Source organism: Portunus trituberculatus, chromosome 34 (genome assembly GCF_017591435.1).
Source record: "Portunus trituberculatus isolate SZX2019 chromosome 34, ASM1759143v1, whole genome shotgun sequence".
In the NCBI taxonomy this organism is placed as follows: domain Eukaryota; kingdom Metazoa; phylum Arthropoda; class Malacostraca; order Decapoda; family Portunidae; genus Portunus; species Portunus trituberculatus.
The window spans coordinates 6,755,939-6,774,111 of NC_059288.1; the positions used below are offsets into that span (position 1 = coordinate 6,755,939).

Below are 18,173 nucleotides of genomic sequence, written 5' to 3' on the forward strand. Positions count from 1 at the left end.
GCGTAAAGCCCAGGCCCTGTAAAACTATAACTAGGTAAATACAGACACACATACAATTTCCCCTACATCACCTCACAACACTGATATATCCATAATTCTTTTTCTTTTATTTATGGACTTTTCATGGGAATTTCCGTACTAAAGGAGACATTTTACCAGAAAGCCCACCTATTAGGAAGCCATTACCCTGAGCAAGGAAACCATACCTACACTCCGTTGATACAAATACTTGAGTCAGTGTTCGTCTCACCACCAGGGGACACACACACACTGTCTGACGGCTCCTCCATCACCCTGGCTGGCGAGGTTGGCCTGCTGACTCGCAACATTGTGGTGGAAGGCAACACATATGAAGGCTTTGAGGACGACAGTTTCGGAGGAAGGGTTCTCGTCTCCAAACTGACGCATGATGGAGTGGACTATGTTGGTGAGTTTTGAGGGAATGTTAGTGTCTATTTGTGTTTGGAATGAGGAGGAGGAAGGAGACATGTGAAGACTTTAAGGAAGAAAATTTTGGAAGGAAGATTCTGGTCTCCAAACTGATGCATGATGGAAGTTTTGAAGGAATGTTAGTGTCTGTTTGTGTTCTGAATGAGGAGGACAGAGGGAGACATATGAAGGTTTTGAGGACAACAGTTTCGGAGGAAGGGTTCTGGTCTCCAAACTGACACATAATGGAAGTGACTATGTTGGTGAGTTATTTGGAGAGAAGGTTGACATTATTTAGCTTTTGAAGGATGAGGAAGGAAGGAAATGTGTGAAGATTTTAAGGAGGAAGAATTTTAGAGGAAAGATTCTGGTTTCCGAATTAACAAAGGATGTAACTAAGTTGGTGAATCATATGGAGGGAAGGTTGACATCATCTATCTTAGTGTTTGTGTTTTGAATAAAGAGAAAGGAAGGAAATGTGAAGATTTTAAGGAGGAAAATTTTGGAGGAAAGATTCAGCATGGTTTCCAAGTTAGATCACTGTAATATTTGACTCTTTAGTGATTTTTTGAGGGAATGTTAGTGTTTGTTTGTGTTGTGAATGAGGAGGAAGGAAAGAAATGTGTGATGATTTTAAAGAGGAAAGATTGTGTATGATTTCCAAATTGACACACGATATTTAACTCTTTGGTGGTTTATTAGGGAATGTTTAGTGTTTGTGTTTTGAAGGAGAAGGAAGGAAAGAAACATGAAGATTTTACTACCACCACCACCACCACCACCACTACTACTAATAATAATAATAATACCTTCTGTCACCCCTCCAGGCACTGCACAGATTGACGGCGTTGAGTTCCGCAACATGGGTCAGGAGAGCTTCACTGACCTGGATGACCCGCGCTACTCCCTGGCCTTTGTGGGGCTGGACGCCATCGAGGAGGACTCCAGCTACGTCAAGAGGTCGTCCTTCAACCTCAACTACAATGTGGCTCTTGGACTCATTGGGACATCTGGCATGGTGGTGGACGACAATGTTATCTATTTCGCTCTGGATTCAGGTGAGTGTGTGTGTGTGTGTGTGTGTGTGTGTGTGTGTGTGTGTATTTACCTATTTGTGATTACAGGGCCTGAGCCGTAGCTCTCTATGTCCTGTCTCTTTGTCCACACTTGTCCAATTTTTCCTTCATTTGACTGACACTCGCCGCACACACCACATCCACGCTCAGTTTGTTCCATGCATCAATGCTCCAATACGGGAAGCTATACTGTGTGTGTGTGCATGTGTGTGTGTGTGTGTGTGTGATAACGTATAAATTTTTGTCTTGTGCCGATATTAATCAACATTCACTGATATACAAGAAATGAAGTGAATGAAAGTACGTATATGAGGAAATAAGCCAAAAAATAAAAGAGAAAATGAGATTGTGTGAGGAAATGAATATGTTATGTATTCACTTATCATCCTACCTTCATTCCTTCACTCATTTCCACATCTTCCTTCAAACATCAGAGACAAAACAGGGTCAGAGACATAAGGAAGACTAAACAAATGTGTTGTCTATAAGTTTGTTTTCCTACCTTCATTCCTTCACTCATTTCCACATCTTCCTTCTTGCATAAGAGACAAAATAGGGTCAGACACATAAGGAAGACTAAAGACAGTGTGTTATATATCAGTTTATCTTCCTACTTCCATTCCTACACTTGTATCTATGTTGTCCTTCAGGTTCAGGGACATAAGGAAGACTAAAAAATGTGTTATGTATCAGTTCATCCTCCTGTCTTTATTCCAACACTGTTTTATACTTTCTACCTTCAATCTTACACTCATTCCTACCTTTATTTGTACCTTTCCTTCCTACCTTTCATTCCTACACTCATTCCTACTCTCATTTTTACTCTCTACTTCCTCCTCCAGGCGTAAGGGATGAGACTGGCTTCAACACCTACACAAACAACCTCATCACAACCGTCCTCTTCCTGGGCACTTATGGCGACCGAGAGGAGACACAGAACCTCAATGTGTACGGCGCCTTCCAGATCGACAATGCACCAAACCTTGCACTCGTCGGAAATGTTGTTGCTGGTATGGAAAATTTACTAAGTTTTGTGTGAATGGAAGACATCAGGAAGTGGGTTTTAAGTTTATTTGTTGGTTTTTATGTGTCTTGTGTGAATGAAAGGGGGTTTTGATTTGTTTGAGTACTTTTGCTTAATTTTTTTATCCGTCAAATACTTGTCGCTGGTGTGTGGAGATTTACTGAGCCTTGTGTGAATGAAATGCGATTGTTTTGATTTGTTTGGTTGGTGTTTGGGTGTTTGTTTTAGTTTTTATCCTTGAAATACTTGTTACTGGAAATATTCATCTCTTGTGGTGTACAGGTGCGGAACAGGCCGGCTTCAAGACCTTCGGAGAGATGTGTGAGGATGCAACACAGTGGATGGACAATGAAGTGCACAGCGCTCTCTTTGGTGTCATGGTGAGGGAAACTATTACTGCTACTTCTGCTGCCATGTGATGCTTGTTCCTGCCACCTTGTCCTGCCCTTGTCTTGCTGTGTGCTGGTGCAGAGACAGAGAGAGAGAGAGAGAGAGAGAGAGAGAGAGAGAGAGAGAATGGTGTTAATAGTGTTATTGTAATCTTATTGAACTGTGAGGTGGCAGAGAGAGACAGAGAGAGAAGAGAAGTATTTATAAAGACAGAAACTGTACCGTCATCTTCAATTAATCTTGTGGCAGGTAGACAGAAACCTTACCTAACCTAACTTAACCTTGTGTTCTGTACAGGCCTGGAGGAAGGGATCCATGGGGCCGGTGACAGAGTGCCGCAGAATCAACAACTTCTACGCCTGGAGGGTTTCAGACACAGCCTTCTATGTGCAGCACTACGCCAACTCCTTCATCACTAACGTAAGCACCAGCTGGAAGAGGAGGAGGAGGATTTTGTACTTACCTCTCCTTTTATTATTTTTTACGTCATTTTTATCTACTCTATTTTCTGTTTCCTCTCTCCCTCTTATTATTTTTTTGTGTTAGTGTCATCTACATCATTTTCTGTTTCTTCCCTCCCTAACTTCAATATCTTTCACAATCACCTTCACCACTTCCCACCTTCCTCTCTCCATCATTCACACACACACACTCATTATTACCACTCACAATCACCCACATAACTCCCCACCTTCCTCTCCTTCCCAGATTCTCTCGGTGGACAATGCCTTGGGGGTGAATCAGCTCATCTATAGTCCGGCAGCGCTGACTCATGAGTACCACCCCAAGACAGCCACCATCTCCATCTCCAGGTTTGTGTCCTCCTCCCCATCTCACTCCTGCACCTACCAAGAGTCCCAGAGTGAGATTATGAACTTCTACGGTGACAAGCTGTGGGACGGCGGTGTTGACGGCGGCAACACAGCGCTGCTCTTTGGAACCTTCATGTCTGGGATTAACAGTGAGTTGGATTCTATTTGTTTCCTTCAGTTTGATTTATTGTTTGGGTTCATTGGTTCACTTGATTTCTTTTGGTTCACCTTATTTCTTTTGGTTCACTTTCTTTCTCTCTACTCGGTAATTCTTGGTCTTCACTACGTCATTCTCTTTCCTGTCTATACTATATAAGAAATGACGGCTTAATACTTCCTTCACTACTCACTGGCACAAACTCAATCCTTCCTCTCTATATAGAACAAAGAACTTTTTAATTCCTCCTTTATTTCTTCCTAACACTCCCTCCCTCTTGTGTTAATAAGAAAATCAGCTTCCTACTTCCTTTACTTCTCACTGACACACTCTCCTTCCTGTCTACATATAACAAAGAACTTTTTATTCATCTTTTATTTTTTCCTGACACTCTCTCTTTCCTACCTGTATAAGAAAGAACAGTTTGATTTAATCCCTTATCACTCACTAACACACTCTCTCTCCTATCTTTGTGAGGAAATAACAGCTTAATATCTCCTTCCTCTCTTGTCTGTTTTAAGAAAGAACAGTTCCCTTTATCCCCACTCACTCACTGACACACTCTCTCCTGTCTCTATAAGAAAAAACAGCTTAATTCCTGCTAATGTACTCTTTCTTGTCTATATAAGAAAAAAAGCTTGATTTATGCCATAACTGCTTATTTCTTCCTTCCTTTCGTGTCTATATTAGGAAAGGACAGCACGATTTATCCCCTCTACACACTGACACACTGGCTTCCCTCCACAGTGGCCCCCAAGCATGCCTTCTACCCGACGGACACCTACCCGGCCCTGTACGGCTCCACACACATCCAGGACACCACCTTCTATAACTTTGCCGACACATCCTGCGGTCGGGACATTGCTCTCATGGCCAACCCTAGATCAGATGACGCCATCCACCCTATCTTTGTCAACGGTCTGACCTTCCACGACACACCAGAGGACAATTACCTGTTCATCCCCAGACCCAATGTGGGAAGGGTGAATCCGTCAGACTGTGTGGACATGGACTGTGATGGCCATAGGAAGGTTGTGTGCACGGATGAGGATGGATCGCTGCTGGGTGAGTGTGCTAGGTTTAAGATATGCCCTTTGTGTGTGTGTGTGTGTGTGTGTGTGTGTGTGTGTGTGTGCAAGATCTGAGAGTCTGAGATAACACCCCCCTGCTCATGTTTCTGTGTGCATATCCAGTCTTTCTTCTTATTCTTGTACCCTCTGCCTCTCTTTAACTCTCCCGTGCTTCTGTTTTCTCTCCGCACATTCATTACTCCTCTGCTCCACCTTTCCACCTCCTAATTCTGCCTCACTCCCTGCAGGTGGATCGGGTGGCACAGTGATCTCTCAGGCGGACTGGGAGTGGGATGGGGACGAGAGGAGAGGCATTGGAGACTATCGTATCCCTGTATCGCTCAGACAGAACGCTGATGGCACCGAGATTGAGGCATCACAGAAGTTCCCCAATAAAGGTATGGTGTGTGTGTGTGTGTGTGTGTGTGTGTATTTACCTAGTTATATGTTACAGGATTTGCAGGGCTCATAGTGACTTGTCTCCATATATACATTTATCCAACTTTTCCTTCAATTTGTGCACACTTTCTGCTGGTACAATCTCTTCACTCGAGCCATTCCAGATGTCCACCGTCCTATGTGGAAAACTGAACTTCTTAATGCCCCTCAAACACTGACTTTTCATAATCTTTTTTGTTTGTGTGTGTGTGTGTGCGTGTGCGTGCGCGTACGTGTGCGGCGTGCGTGCGTGTACACACACTTTCTTCGTTATTGTTTGTACATTTTTTTTATTTGGGTATGTGCCTGTGTGGTCTGTATTCATTATTTCTTTGACATAATTTTTTTTAGCTATATTCAACTCTAACCAAAATGAAGTTGTTTAGCAGAGTTTGTATAATTATGTGTAATATCTTTCCCTTTCCTCCACCCTCTCTCTCTCTTTCTCTCTTTTTCTCTGCCTCTCCACCTCCATTCATTTCCTTCACCTTTCTGTCCACCTCACAACACACATGACACCAGGCATCGCTCGGGACGAATCCTGCTCCGTTGCGTCGGCATGGCAGGCGTGGAAGTGCACCTCTTTGTCTCACCGCATGATGATTCTCGAGAGCATGGACACAGATACCGAGGTGCGGCGTCTCTCCCCCATCGCTCTCATCGCCAACCCAGGTGAGATGATAAACAACCCTTTCCTTTTTCCAAACCTTTTCCTCTCGTTCCTGCCTCCTATTTCTTTCCTCCTCCTCCTCCTCCTAGTTATCAATGCTTCTCTTCTTCCTTTTAGTATCATTTTGGTCTTCCTTCATCTTCCTCCTTGCTTCTTCCTTTCTTCCTCCTCCTCCTCCTCCTCCTCCTCCTCCTCCTCCTCCTCCTCCTCCTCCTCCTCCTCCTCCTCCTCCTCCTCCTCCTCCTCCTCCTCCTCCTCTTAGTTATCAATGCTCCTCTTCTTCCTTTTAGCCTCTTTTTGGTCTTCCTTGATCTTCCTCTCTGCTTTTCTCCTTTCCTCTTTCTCCTGGTGCTTGTTATCAGTCTCTCTTCCTCTTCTTCCTCCACCAAGGTTGTCCAATATTTCTTCCTCCTTTTATCTTCTTTTTGTTCTTAGCTGCCATTATCTCTTCCTCTTATCCTCCTCTTGATCTTAGTTATCAGTCTTCCTCCTCTTCCTCTTCTCTTCCTCCTGATCCTCTTCCTCCTCCTCTTCTTCCTTTTATCCTCCTCCCTGGTCCTCTTCCTCCTGATTTTCTTCCTTTTGTCTTCCTGGGTCTTAGTTATCAATCCTTCTTCCTTCTCTTCTTCTTATTCCTCCTGATCTTCTTCCTCCTCCTCTTCTTCCTTGTATCCTCCTCTTTGTTTCCTAGTTACCAATCCTTCTTTCTCTTCTTCCTCTTATTCTTCTCCCTGGTCCTAGTTATCAATCCCTCCTCCTCCTCCTCCTCCTCCTCCTCTTCTTCCTTTTATTCTCCTCCCTTGTCCTAGTTATCAGTCCCTCCTCCTCCTTCTACTCCTCCTCTTCTTCCTTTTACCTTTTTCTCTTTCTCCTGGTCATTTGTCAATCCCTCTTCCTCTTATCCTCCTCTCTGGACCTAGTTATCAATCCCTTCTCCTCCTCCTCCTCCTCCTCCTGCAGGTTTGTCAGGGTACGTGGACCTCCTCAATGGACCAATGGATCGTGGCTGGTGTTTCGGGTACACTTGCCAGGAACGCATCTCGACCTTCTACGCTATTGTGTCCAGCCAGGAGGTTTACGAAATTGGCATGACCAGCACACCCCCTCAGGTACTGTTGCTGTGGTGGTGGTGGTGGTGGTGGTGGTGGGGCAGTGTTATAGGGCAAAGAGTGGTAGTAGTAATTGTAGTGCGTGTGGTAGTGGTAGTAGTAGTAGTTGTGGGTGTGGTAGTCATAGTAGTAGTAGTTGTAGTGGGTGTGATAGTGGTAGTAGTAGTAATTGTGGGGGTGATAGTGGTGGTGGTAGTAGTAGTAGTAGTAATAGAAGTGGGTGTGGTAATACTAGTAGTAGTATTAGTAATAGGGTTGTCCAGTACCCTTTGAAGTCTTGTGGTGGTGGTGGTGGTAGTAGTAATAGTAGTAGTAGTAGTAGTCATTGTTACTCAGCTCAAACAGTAGTAGTAGTAGTAGTAGTAGTAATAGTTGTGATTGTATAGTTCTGCCACTTCAGTTAGCATTTTTTATTGTATATTTTGGTTGTTGTTCCTAATGCTCTTCCTACATGATAAATAGAAGTAAGAATAAATAAATAATGATGATAATAGCCATAGTAAAACCAATTTCCCTCTCAATCCCTTATGAAAAAAAAGAAAATAAATAAATAATAATAATAACAATAATGATAATAACCACAGTAACACCAACCTCCCTCACATTCACTCTTAAAAAAAAAAAAGAGAGAGAGAGAAATAATAATAGTAACCACATTAACACCATCTTCCCTCTCCCTTCTTCAGGTGCTGCGTCTCCACCTTCTACACGGATCACCCTCCGAGGCCGTCATCGTGCGCATCTTCTTCCCCAAACCCCAGCGGTACGACATCTATGTGGATGATGTCTTTGTTCCTCCGACCAACCTCGACACCTCTGCCTCCGGGTACCAGCTGCTCCCTGAGGACAGCTCCAACCTTGAGGAGTTCTTCCCTACACTGGACGATGTAAGGGCTGGTGCGGTGTGGTGGTGTTTTGGGGATGTGGTGTGGTGGTGATGTTGGTGGGGTTGTTGTGATGCTGATGTGGTGTGGGGCTGAAGTGTTGTGGTGGTGTGGTGGTCATGTGATGTTGGGGGATGTGGTGGTGCAGTGGGGGCCGTTGTGGTGGTGTGGTGTTGTGGTGGTGCAGTGGGGCAGTTGTGGTGTGTTGTGTGGGGCTGTGGAGTGACATAGCCTGTGTTCTGAAGAGTAAGGGGACTTTGTGCAGGTGAAACACTCATGCACTTGAATCTAATACATAAAACACTTTAATTAGTGACTTTGAGTTTGTTAGAATTGGCATTGGGAAAATTTTAGATTGTCAGATCATAGGTTGCTCCAAAGATGGTTCTAAAAATGTTCTTGGTCTGAAGAGTAAGGGAACATTTTTAACCTTTTTTTTTTTTTTTTTTTTACATTACAAGGGCACTGGCCAAGGGAAAACAGTGTTGGAAAAAAAAAATCCCGCTGGTTGCCAGGCCCTGTTGAGAGGAAAGTAGGAGAAAGAAAAAACAAAAAAATCTAAAAGGAGGGTCCAGTTAACGTAAGAGGTGTCTTGACACTCCTCTTTTGAAAGAGTTTAAGTCATAGGCAGGTGGAAATACAGACACAGGTAGAGAGTTCCAGAGTTTACCAGTGTAGGGAATGAAGGAGTGAAGATACTGGTTAACTCTTGCATTAGGAAGATGGACAGAATAGGGATGAGAAGAAGTAGAGAGTCTTGTGCAGCGAGGCCGCAGGAGGGGGAAGGCATGCAGTTAGCAAGTTCAGAAGAGCAGACAGCATGAAAACAGCGGTAGAAGACAGATAAAGATGCAACATTGCGGCGGTGACTTAAAGAATCAAGACAGTCAGTTAGAGGAGAAGAGTTGATAAGACGAAAAGCTTTAGATTCCACCTTGTTTAGTAAAGCTGTGTGTGGATCCCCCAGACATGAGAGCCATACTCCATACACGGGCGGATAAGGCCCTGTACAGAGCAAGCAGCTGGGAGGGAGAGAAAATGGACGAAGACGCCACAGGACACCTAACTTCTTGGAAGCTGATTTAGCAAGAGTAGAGATGTGAAATTTCCAGTTTAGATTTTTAGTGAAGGATAGACCGAGTGTGTTTAATGTAGAGGAGAGGGAAGTTGAGTGTTATTGAAGAAGAGAGGATAGTTGTCTGGAAGGTTATGTCGAGTAGATAGTTGTAGAAATTGAGTTTTTGAGGCATTGAACAAAACCAGGTTTTCTCTGCCCCAATCAGAAACAAGTGAAAGATCAGAAGTTAGGCGTCCTATAGCATCTCGCCTTGAGTCATTTAATTGTTGTTGGGTTGGGCGTCTGTTGAACGCTGTTGAATAATGCAAGGTGGTATCATCAGCATAGGAGTGGATAGGGCATTGAGTCAGATTTAGGAGATCATTGATGAATAATAGAAAGAGAGTGGGTGATAGGACAGAACCCTGTGGAACACCACTGTTGATAGTTTTAGGGAAGAACAGTGACCGTCTACTACAGCAGCAATAGAACGATCGGAAAGGAAACTGGAGATGAAGGTACAGAGAGAAGGATAGAATCCGTAGGAGGGTAGTTTAGAAATTAAAGATTTGTGCCAGACTCTATCGAAGGCTTTCGATATGTCAAGGCCGACAGCAAAGGTTTCACCGAAGTCCCTAAAGAGGATGACCAAGATTCAGTTAGGAAAGTAAGAAGATCACCAGTAGATCTGCCTTTACGGAAACCATACTGGCAATCAGAGAGAAGGTTGTGAGCTGATAGATGCCTCATTATCTTCCTATTAAGGATAGACTCAAAGGCTTTAGAAAGGCAGGAAATCAAAGCTATAGGGCGGTAGTTAGAAGGATTGGAGTGGTCACCTTTTTAGGGACAGGTTGAATGTGAGCAAACTTCCAGCAAGAAGGATAAATAGAAGTAGAGACACAGATGAAAGAGTTTGACCAGGCAGTGAGCGAGTTCGGAAGCACAGTTTTGAGAACAACAGGAGGGACTCCATCCGGACCGTAAGCCTTCCGAGAATCAAGGCCAGAGAGGGCCAGGAAAACGTCTTTATAAAGAATTTTAATTTTAGGGATGAAGTAGTCAGAGGGTGGAGGAGTAGGAGGAATATGCCCAGAATCATCCAAAGTTGAGTTGGTAGCAAAGGTTTGAGCGAAGAGTTCAGCTTTAGAAAAAGAAGAGACAGCTGTAGAGCCATCTGGATGAAGTAAAGGAGGGAAAGACGAAGAAGTAAAGTTGTTAGAGATATTATTGGCTAGATGCCAGAAATCTCGAGAGGAGTTAGAATTGGAAAGACTTTGACATTTTCTATTGATGAAAGAGTTTTTAGTAACCTAACCTAACCATGGCACTCCCTACAGGCCGTGGGCACCAACTACTTCCAGCGCAGTGCCAAGCTAGTGCATGTGGTGCTGCGGAGTGGCCACGTGGTTGACATCAAGACCACACCGATGATCACTCTGTCCAGCGGCTTGGTGGTGACCGACGATGAATTCTTTGAGGAGAACCTGGTGTCCAATCTGGCTGACCTGTTTGGAGTGTCCGAGGAGAACATTAGGCTGACCAATGTTGTGCGAGAGGACTCCAGGAGGCAGGAGAGTGGCACGGTGGAGGTGGAGGCAACGGTGAGGATGTGTCTCAATGTCTCAGTGTCTGGCTATATGAATGTCTAGTGTCTTATTCTAATGGTGGCTTAGCTTTCAAACTTCAGGAATTACACACACACACACACACACACACACACACACACACACACACACACACACACACACACACACACACACACACACACATACACACCACAGATAACAGGACAGCAAGTAACTGGATATGAGAAGAGAGAGATAAGTAGAATGCAACAGGAGGGGATGTGTGTGTGTATGTGTGCAAATAGTATACAAATATTTAAAGAAACACATGACAATTGGAAAAAAAAAAAGAAATGGACAGACATCAAGTTTAACACTTCATCAAAACACAAAGTAAAGATCAAACACATAAATGTAACACAGGCATTGATACTTTTGTGGTTTTGTTCAGGGTGAAGTGGCCAGTGCTCCCACCACAAGCCTGAGTGGTGAGGGAGGAGAGGGAGCGGTGGGTGGGGAGGTGATATCGTACGAGGAACTGATAAAGGACCTGGAGGCGGCCATCAACAAGTTCCAGGAAGGATCGTGCACCAGCTGTCTCTCTCTTGCGGTAAAGTGACTCTCTGTTCTGTGTTCCCTGGTGACCCTTGCTGGTGATTTTGTGTCATTCACCACTCTGTCTCTTGGTGAAATTGTCTCCATTCTCTCTCTCTGTTAGTGATCTTGAGTTATTTCTTCACCACTCTCTCTCTCTCTCTCTCTCTCTCTCTCTCTCTCTCTCTCTCTCTCTCTCTCTCTCTCTCTCTCTCTCTCTCTCTCTCTCTCTCTCTCTCTCTCTCTCTCTCTCTCTCTCTCTCTCTCTCTCTCTCTCTCTCTCTCTCTCTCTCTCTCTCTCTTAAAAATAACTTCAATCTTTCTCCTTTAGTGGTTTTGTGTCATTCACCACTGTCTCAATAAATGTAAATCTTATTCTTTCTAAAACACACTATAAACACCCACACAACACTTAAAACACATACAAACACACCCCAGAAGACCCCAAAACACACCCAAAACATCTCAAAACACACTAAAAACAGCCCATATTACTTAAAACATATAAACACACCCCAGTGGACACCAAATCACACCCAAAACACCACAAAACACACAAAAAACACACACAAACCAAAAAAACAAATACCACATTCCACCAAGCTGTGTCATGCTCCAGGTGAATGATCCTGTTGAGCCACCCCCGAAGGAAATCCCTCCCAAGGCCACAGAGGAGGAAGGCAGCGTTGTTGGGGAGGAATTGTTCTCCGACAAGCAACAGCAAGAGGAGGCGGAGGAGCTGGAGGAGAGCCTTAAGACCACAGAGTATGCCCAGCCCTCTGACATACAGCTGGTTCAAGGCTTGTCCGACAGTGTGGTGCAGAACGCGGTATTTGCCATGCAACCCATCGTCACTGTGCTGGATGAGGAGGTGTGTGTGTGTGTCTGTTTTTCTGTACCTAGTTGTATATTACAGGGTTCGAGTGGGGGCTCATAGTGACTTGTCTCCAAATCTACATTTATCCAACTTTTCCATAAATTTGTGCTCACTTTCTGCTGCTACAATCTCTTCACTCAATCCATTCCAGATGTCCACCGTCCTATGTGGAAAATTGAACTTCTTAATGTTCCACACACACTGACTTTTTATGATCTTCTTGGAATGTCCCCTTATTCGTGTATCCCTATCCTCCATCAGTGTGTGTGTGTGTGTGTGTGTGTGTGTGTGTGTGTGTGTGTGTGTGTGTGTGTGTGTGTGTGTGTGTGTGTGTATGTGAAACAAATCTTCCTCCCTTTGCAGGTTCCATGAACAACCAAAGCATACTAATAACCACCCACTGTCTCTTTCCTCAGGGTGAAGTTGTGAATGACCTTGGCCACAGCAGTGATCCCTGGCTGGTCACCGCTCAGCTCTGTGGAGGGCCTGAGGGTGCAGAGCTCAAGGGCACCCTCTCAGTTCCCTATGTGGACGGTGCTGCCACCTTCACCAACCTGCTAGTGACTGAGCCTGGTGATGGGTACAGCCTTTCCTTCACCATCACACACCCCGCAGATGCCCCAGATCTCTCCGTTGCCATGGAGGACACTTTCAGGTGAGTCTGTCTGTTGGTCATACTGTACACTGTGCTATCAAAGGTTTATTCTCATATCAGATCTTTTCTAAGTGTCTTTCTTCAGCCTCTCTCTCTCTTCCCCTCATCAATTCTCCTCTGCTTGTCTTTCTTCACCCTCCTTTTTTTCTTCCTCCCTCATCAGTTCTTCTCTTAATCTTCTGACGTCCAAAGACCCTTCCTAATATCAATAAAATGGTCTAATCTTACCCAAAACTCATCAAAAAGCATCCCATTACTGAAGGGGTTAAACTGAAGCCTGAACAAAATAACACATTGGAATTATAACTATACATGGATATATTGTACTGTGACCTCCATATGTGTACCTAGTGGCTTGTTGCTGCATCCTTTGTGTCTATAGTTTGTCTCTCTTCCACACCCCGCAGTGTTGAAGCGATGACCCCGGCAATAACCGTCCTGCACCCTGAGTATCTGATCCAGGGACAGTCCATTGCCTCCTCTGTGCAGTTTGTGGACTTGGACACACAGCAGCTTCTCGATCCTGACTTGTTTGCGGTAAGGACACAACCAGGAGTCACTTGAATCGTTGCTACTCACACTGCCACACTCAGTTTCTCAGGGTGGAATGAAAAGTTAGAAAGATTTGCCAGCCATTTGTGTGTGTTATGTCAGGTGTTTGCTGCAAGGTCTAGTGGAAGTTCTTAATTTTTTCAAGGGTGTTTTTGTGATAATAGCGATAATTTAAAAGTATTTAGTAGAGATATGAGTTTTTCCAAGGGTGTTTTTGTGATCCTAGTAATAATCTAACAGTATTTAGTAAAGGTTTTGGGTTTGCAAGGATGTTTTTGTGGTTCTAGTAATAATTTAACAGTATTTAGCAGAAGTTTGAGTTTTTCCAAGGGTGTTTTTGTGATTCTAGTAATAACTTCACAGGACTTGCTAGGATAAATGAATGGTTTGTCTTTGTTCACCTCAGAGCCAGACCATTGTTGGCGAGGTGCTGGCCAGGACTCTTGGCGGCGAGTATCAGCTGATCAAGAGGTGAGAGAGAGAGAGAGAGAGAGAGAGAGAGAGAGAGAGAGAGAGAGAGAGAGAGAGAGAGAGAGAGAGAGAGAGACACTACACCTTTTTTTAACTTCATTAATAAAAAAATATAAGAAAAAAACTAATGAAAAAGCCATTGTAGTGATGAAAACAATAATAATAATAATGATAATGAGGAAAAATGATAACTAGGAATAATGAGAGGAAGAAAAGGAAAAGGAAAATGATCACAGCTTTATAATGATAGTGAATGATGATGAGAATGATGAGCATGATGACAGCTAAGTAATGATGGTGACACATTATGATGGTAAAGATAATAACAATGACAGTAGTGACATAAGATAGTGAAGATGATGACAGTTAACAGCACCACATAAGATAATGAGTGATGGTGGTGACAGAGATCAATGATAATGAAGATAATTGTGACAGTAGATATCACCACATAAGACAGTGGGTGATGGTGACAGTGATGACAAATGATATGGATAGCAGATAAAAAAAATGGTGACAGTTGACTACCAGCAACAGGAAGGTTTTGAGACATTTATCCCAGAATTTTGGCACACTCTAATAATCTTTAAGCCTTTCAGTTTTGAGATGCATGTTTACCATATGTTTGGGTGTGATTAGACGATTTTATTGACATTAGGAAGGGTTTATGGAGGTCAGAAGATTAATGGCCAGAATCTTCACTATTTTAATACCAACATAAGTATTTGAAGCTATAGAAAATCACTAAATAGTAAGCAAAACATATACAAAAATGCATCGTGGAACTGAATAGGTTAAGGGGACTGGCAATCAAGTGGGCTTTTTTATATTTTAATTTTCATTGCCCTTGGCCAGCTTCCACTCTTACATAAAAAAAAAAAAAAAATGATATAGGGAGTTATGGTGATGACAACTAATGGTGATGACACAACAGGCTGTACTGGGCGGATGGTGCATTGTCAGAGCTCTCCCTGGATGACATTGTGGTGGAGGAGAGCAGTGTGAGGTATGAGCTGCTTGTCAAGGTCGCTGTGGTGCCCAACGGATGGTACCTGGAATATGCCACACCAAGTAAGTCCATCCACAAAACACATTCACTGATTTGTTACTGCTTGAAGAGAGAGAGAGAGAGAAAGAGAGAGACTGTGTGTATGTGTGTGTGTGTGTGTGTGTTTTTAGTCACTTAGTTTAACACCAAGCGATGATGTTTCTCCCTGCACAGTTATGGTGGTATACCCTGAGCACCTGGTGGAAGTGGAAGACACTGTTGAGAAGGAACTGGGCACTCTCATCTACAGGTTTAGAAATCAGGAGGACGTGGAGGTGAAGGTGAGTTGGTGGCAGTGCGGCGTGGCTCAGGGAAACAGGGATAAGGAAAGTTAAATTAGCATGCACAAGATTGATTATGAGGATTCTGTGATTATTGGTTGCTTTGTCATTATTTTTCTCCACTTCATTGATTCACTAGTTACCAGGCAATAAGTTCATGGCCAGTTATTGAATTATCAGTTATCGCTTATGAGGTTTCTTGTTTTTTTTCCCGTTATGGTGTCCAGCGGTGACCATTCCTCCACAGTCAGTATCCATGTCTCAGTCTGTGTATTGAGTCAGTACTATGAAACACTGGTGTCAATCCCTCACCTTCTGTAACACAATGCTATCTGTGGCGGTGTCTTTGGCAGATTGAAGATGAAATGTTCAATATCTTGATGGACTCTGTGGACATGATGGCCGACGGTGTTCGCTTTGGGCGGCCCACTGTCATATTTTCAAGGAAGAACAGGAGTTCACGAAACAGGGTCAAAGGAGAGTCTACATTCATGGTAAGAACTCAGGGATGGAAGAATTGTGTGCAATTTGTCTTCCTACTTATTTATTTATTTTTTTTTATTAATTAACTATTTTATTTATTTATTTATTTTTTTTTTTTTTTTTTTGAGCCACTGTTGAAAGGAAAATTAGGAAGGATGAAAGGAAAGACAACATTTATGGTAAGGACTCAAGGAAGGAAGGGTCATATGCAAAACTTTCTTCCTGTGTTATTTTTTTTAAGCCTATTTTGAATTTGCAAGGAAAGGAATGAAGGGAAGGAAGGATGAAAAAAAAAGGAAGGATTAAAGGAAAGGCAACATTGAAGATAGGAAGGAAGGTGGTTGTGAAAGCTCTGTAATTGTTGTCTGTAGTCTGTTGTTACTTCATTTGAGCAACTCTGCCTCGCTTCACTGTGGAAATGCAATTGTAGAGGCAAGTAAAGGTATAAGCTACAGCATCACTCACTCATTTTACCATCAGTGACTCAACTCTTAAATTTTCCTCTTCACTTCCACCACACTGTAGGAAGCTTCAGGAAAATCTATTGGTCAAAATCAGTGTTGCCCTTAACTTTTGATATAAGTTTGACTATCACCCACCACCACCACCACCACCATTACTGTCACTACTACCACTAATTCCTGCCTTCCTGTCCTCCCGCCCCAGATCACCGGCCCAGAAGCAGAAGTGGACGAGGCCATACTGAAGACCTGCCAATTGCTGAGGAGGCCAATCCCAATGGATATCATGTACGAATGCAGGGCGTGGAGATACGGAATGAAGAAACTGCTCGTGGATGGCAAATATGTGCGGTGTAGGAGTAAAATTAAGGGATAAAATGAATGGCTGAGGAAGATGCAGGACTCCTATCACCAAATGCTTCAGTTAATGTTGGAAAATATTTGCAGTCAACGGAAACTCAAGTAAATCATTCGTGTGGTAAAGTGAAGTGCAGGAATACAATTGGTAGATGAATAAACTAGTAAAAGATTCAAGAATTCTTTCAACAAACACACACACACACGCACACTTTATTGGAAGGTTTCATCAGTCGACAGAATCTCAACTAGATAATTTATAAAGCAAAGTCCTCACCCCACTTAATATTAGAAGATATAATATACTGTAGCCTGCAGGGAATGTCTCGCACAAATGTATATTATTGGAAGACGTGAACTTAACTATAGATCATTATTCACCTGGCAAATTCCTAATCCTTATTTGGTAAAAGAAGGAGGAGCTGCTTCAAGACATTTATTTCATCCTTTTGGTGAACCCTCTCAGACCTGCTCGGGAACTGGCATCAAAGTGGGCATTTTTTTTTTTTTTTTTATTGTTACCTACCCTTGGCCAAATTTCCCCTCTTACATTAAAAAAAAAAAAAAGAAAAGAGAAAATATTTGTTCTTTGCAAATGTTCTTCCACCAAATGTCACTGATAAGAAGACACAAATTCAGATTACTGTTGTTACTTAGAGCTGCAAATTTGTGAGTGTACTGACAGTGTATTAACTTGAAATACAGTGTTTTGGCATCTTCAGATAAGGAGTCACTGCAAAGCCTCTTAAATACATCACCTCTTGTATTTATTTGAACTATTGTAACTAACATCGTTATTGAGTTGCGAGTTCGTGCCTGCAGTGTTGTGATTTATTCTACAAGTTGCAGTGTTGCCTAAACATACCAATTGTATTTTTTAATTTGTGTGGCAATAAAGAGTTTTATCATGCATACTTATTCTGCTTTTTTATTATCATGTTTGTTTGTGTTTGTCATTGTTCTGTCTAGCTATCTAATTTGTCCTTGCTCAAAGCCTCCTGGTTCTCTGGTTCAAAATGTGGTTTGCATCAGTGTTTCAAGTTTCTCCTGTGTTTGAGACTTCCTGTTGTTTCTCCCACTTTTTTTTTTTTTCTAGTTTTCCTGGTATTTGAAGCTTTTCCAGTTGTTTATTTCATTGTCTTTCCAGTTTTCTTTGTGAGAGACCTTTTCTGTGTTTTTTCTAGATATTTTTGCCATTTTCTGCTGTGTGAGGCCTTTCGAGTAGTTTTCACATTTTTCCTAGTGTTTGATACCTTTTCACTTGTTTTTCCCCAGTTTTCCTAGTCAGAATTTTCCCAGTTTTTTTTTTTTTTAGTGACTGGTATTTTCTTCAGTTATTCTTTAGGTGAACTGAAGTTTTTCTCGTGTTTCCCCTTGTGTTCAGTTGATTTTCCAGTTTTGCGAGTCTATGGAGGTGACAGGAAGTGTAGAAAAACATATTCATCATTTATCTTACTTCCACCTACCATTTCCATGTATACAATTGTCTAACCTACCTATTCTTACCTTAACTCCTTCAATACTGGAACACATTTTTACCTTGAGATTTGTACAAACAGATCATTTGCTACAACTTTCGCATGCGATCTACACAGTCAACGTGATCTACCAGAGTCAAATTATACTTTGATTTGCGATTTCTATGTTTTATTGATTCATTACGGCCTAAATAGATTATTCTTCATATACATACATTTATAAAAAAAAAAA

The 18,173-nt window shown here is 42.6% G+C and overlaps 1 protein-coding gene across 1 annotated transcript in view; it reads left to right on the forward strand.

The window, feature by feature from the left end:
• LOC123512556 (fibrocystin-L-like) overlaps positions 1-17,381 on the forward strand; it is a 58,995-nt gene extending 41,614 nt beyond the window's left edge. Inside the window, exons 57-77 of the mRNA XM_045268983.1 lie at positions 257-427; positions 1,257-1,487; positions 2,348-2,515; positions 2,812-2,909; positions 3,217-3,339; positions 3,628-3,880; positions 4,636-4,953; positions 5,207-5,356; positions 5,919-6,068; positions 7,027-7,175; positions 7,862-8,062; positions 10,457-10,720; positions 11,136-11,294; positions 11,898-12,149; positions 12,572-12,810; positions 13,218-13,347; positions 13,769-13,833; positions 14,768-14,904; positions 15,056-15,162; positions 15,516-15,656; positions 16,312-17,381. Of these exons, the coding sequence (XP_045124918.1) occupies positions 257-427; positions 1,257-1,487; positions 2,348-2,515; positions 2,812-2,909; positions 3,217-3,339; positions 3,628-3,880; positions 4,636-4,953; positions 5,207-5,356; positions 5,919-6,068; positions 7,027-7,175; positions 7,862-8,062; positions 10,457-10,720; positions 11,136-11,294; positions 11,898-12,149; positions 12,572-12,810; positions 13,218-13,347; positions 13,769-13,833; positions 14,768-14,904; positions 15,056-15,162; positions 15,516-15,656; positions 16,312-16,482 (3,677 nt within the window). The 3' untranslated portion in view covers positions 16,483-17,381. The remainder of the gene's footprint in view (positions 1-256; positions 428-1,256; positions 1,488-2,347; positions 2,516-2,811; positions 2,910-3,216; positions 3,340-3,627; positions 3,881-4,635; positions 4,954-5,206; positions 5,357-5,918; positions 6,069-7,026; positions 7,176-7,861; positions 8,063-10,456; positions 10,721-11,135; positions 11,295-11,897; positions 12,150-12,571; positions 12,811-13,217; positions 13,348-13,768; positions 13,834-14,767; positions 14,905-15,055; positions 15,163-15,515; positions 15,657-16,311) is intronic.
• Positions 17,382-18,173: the final 792 nt, after the last annotated feature.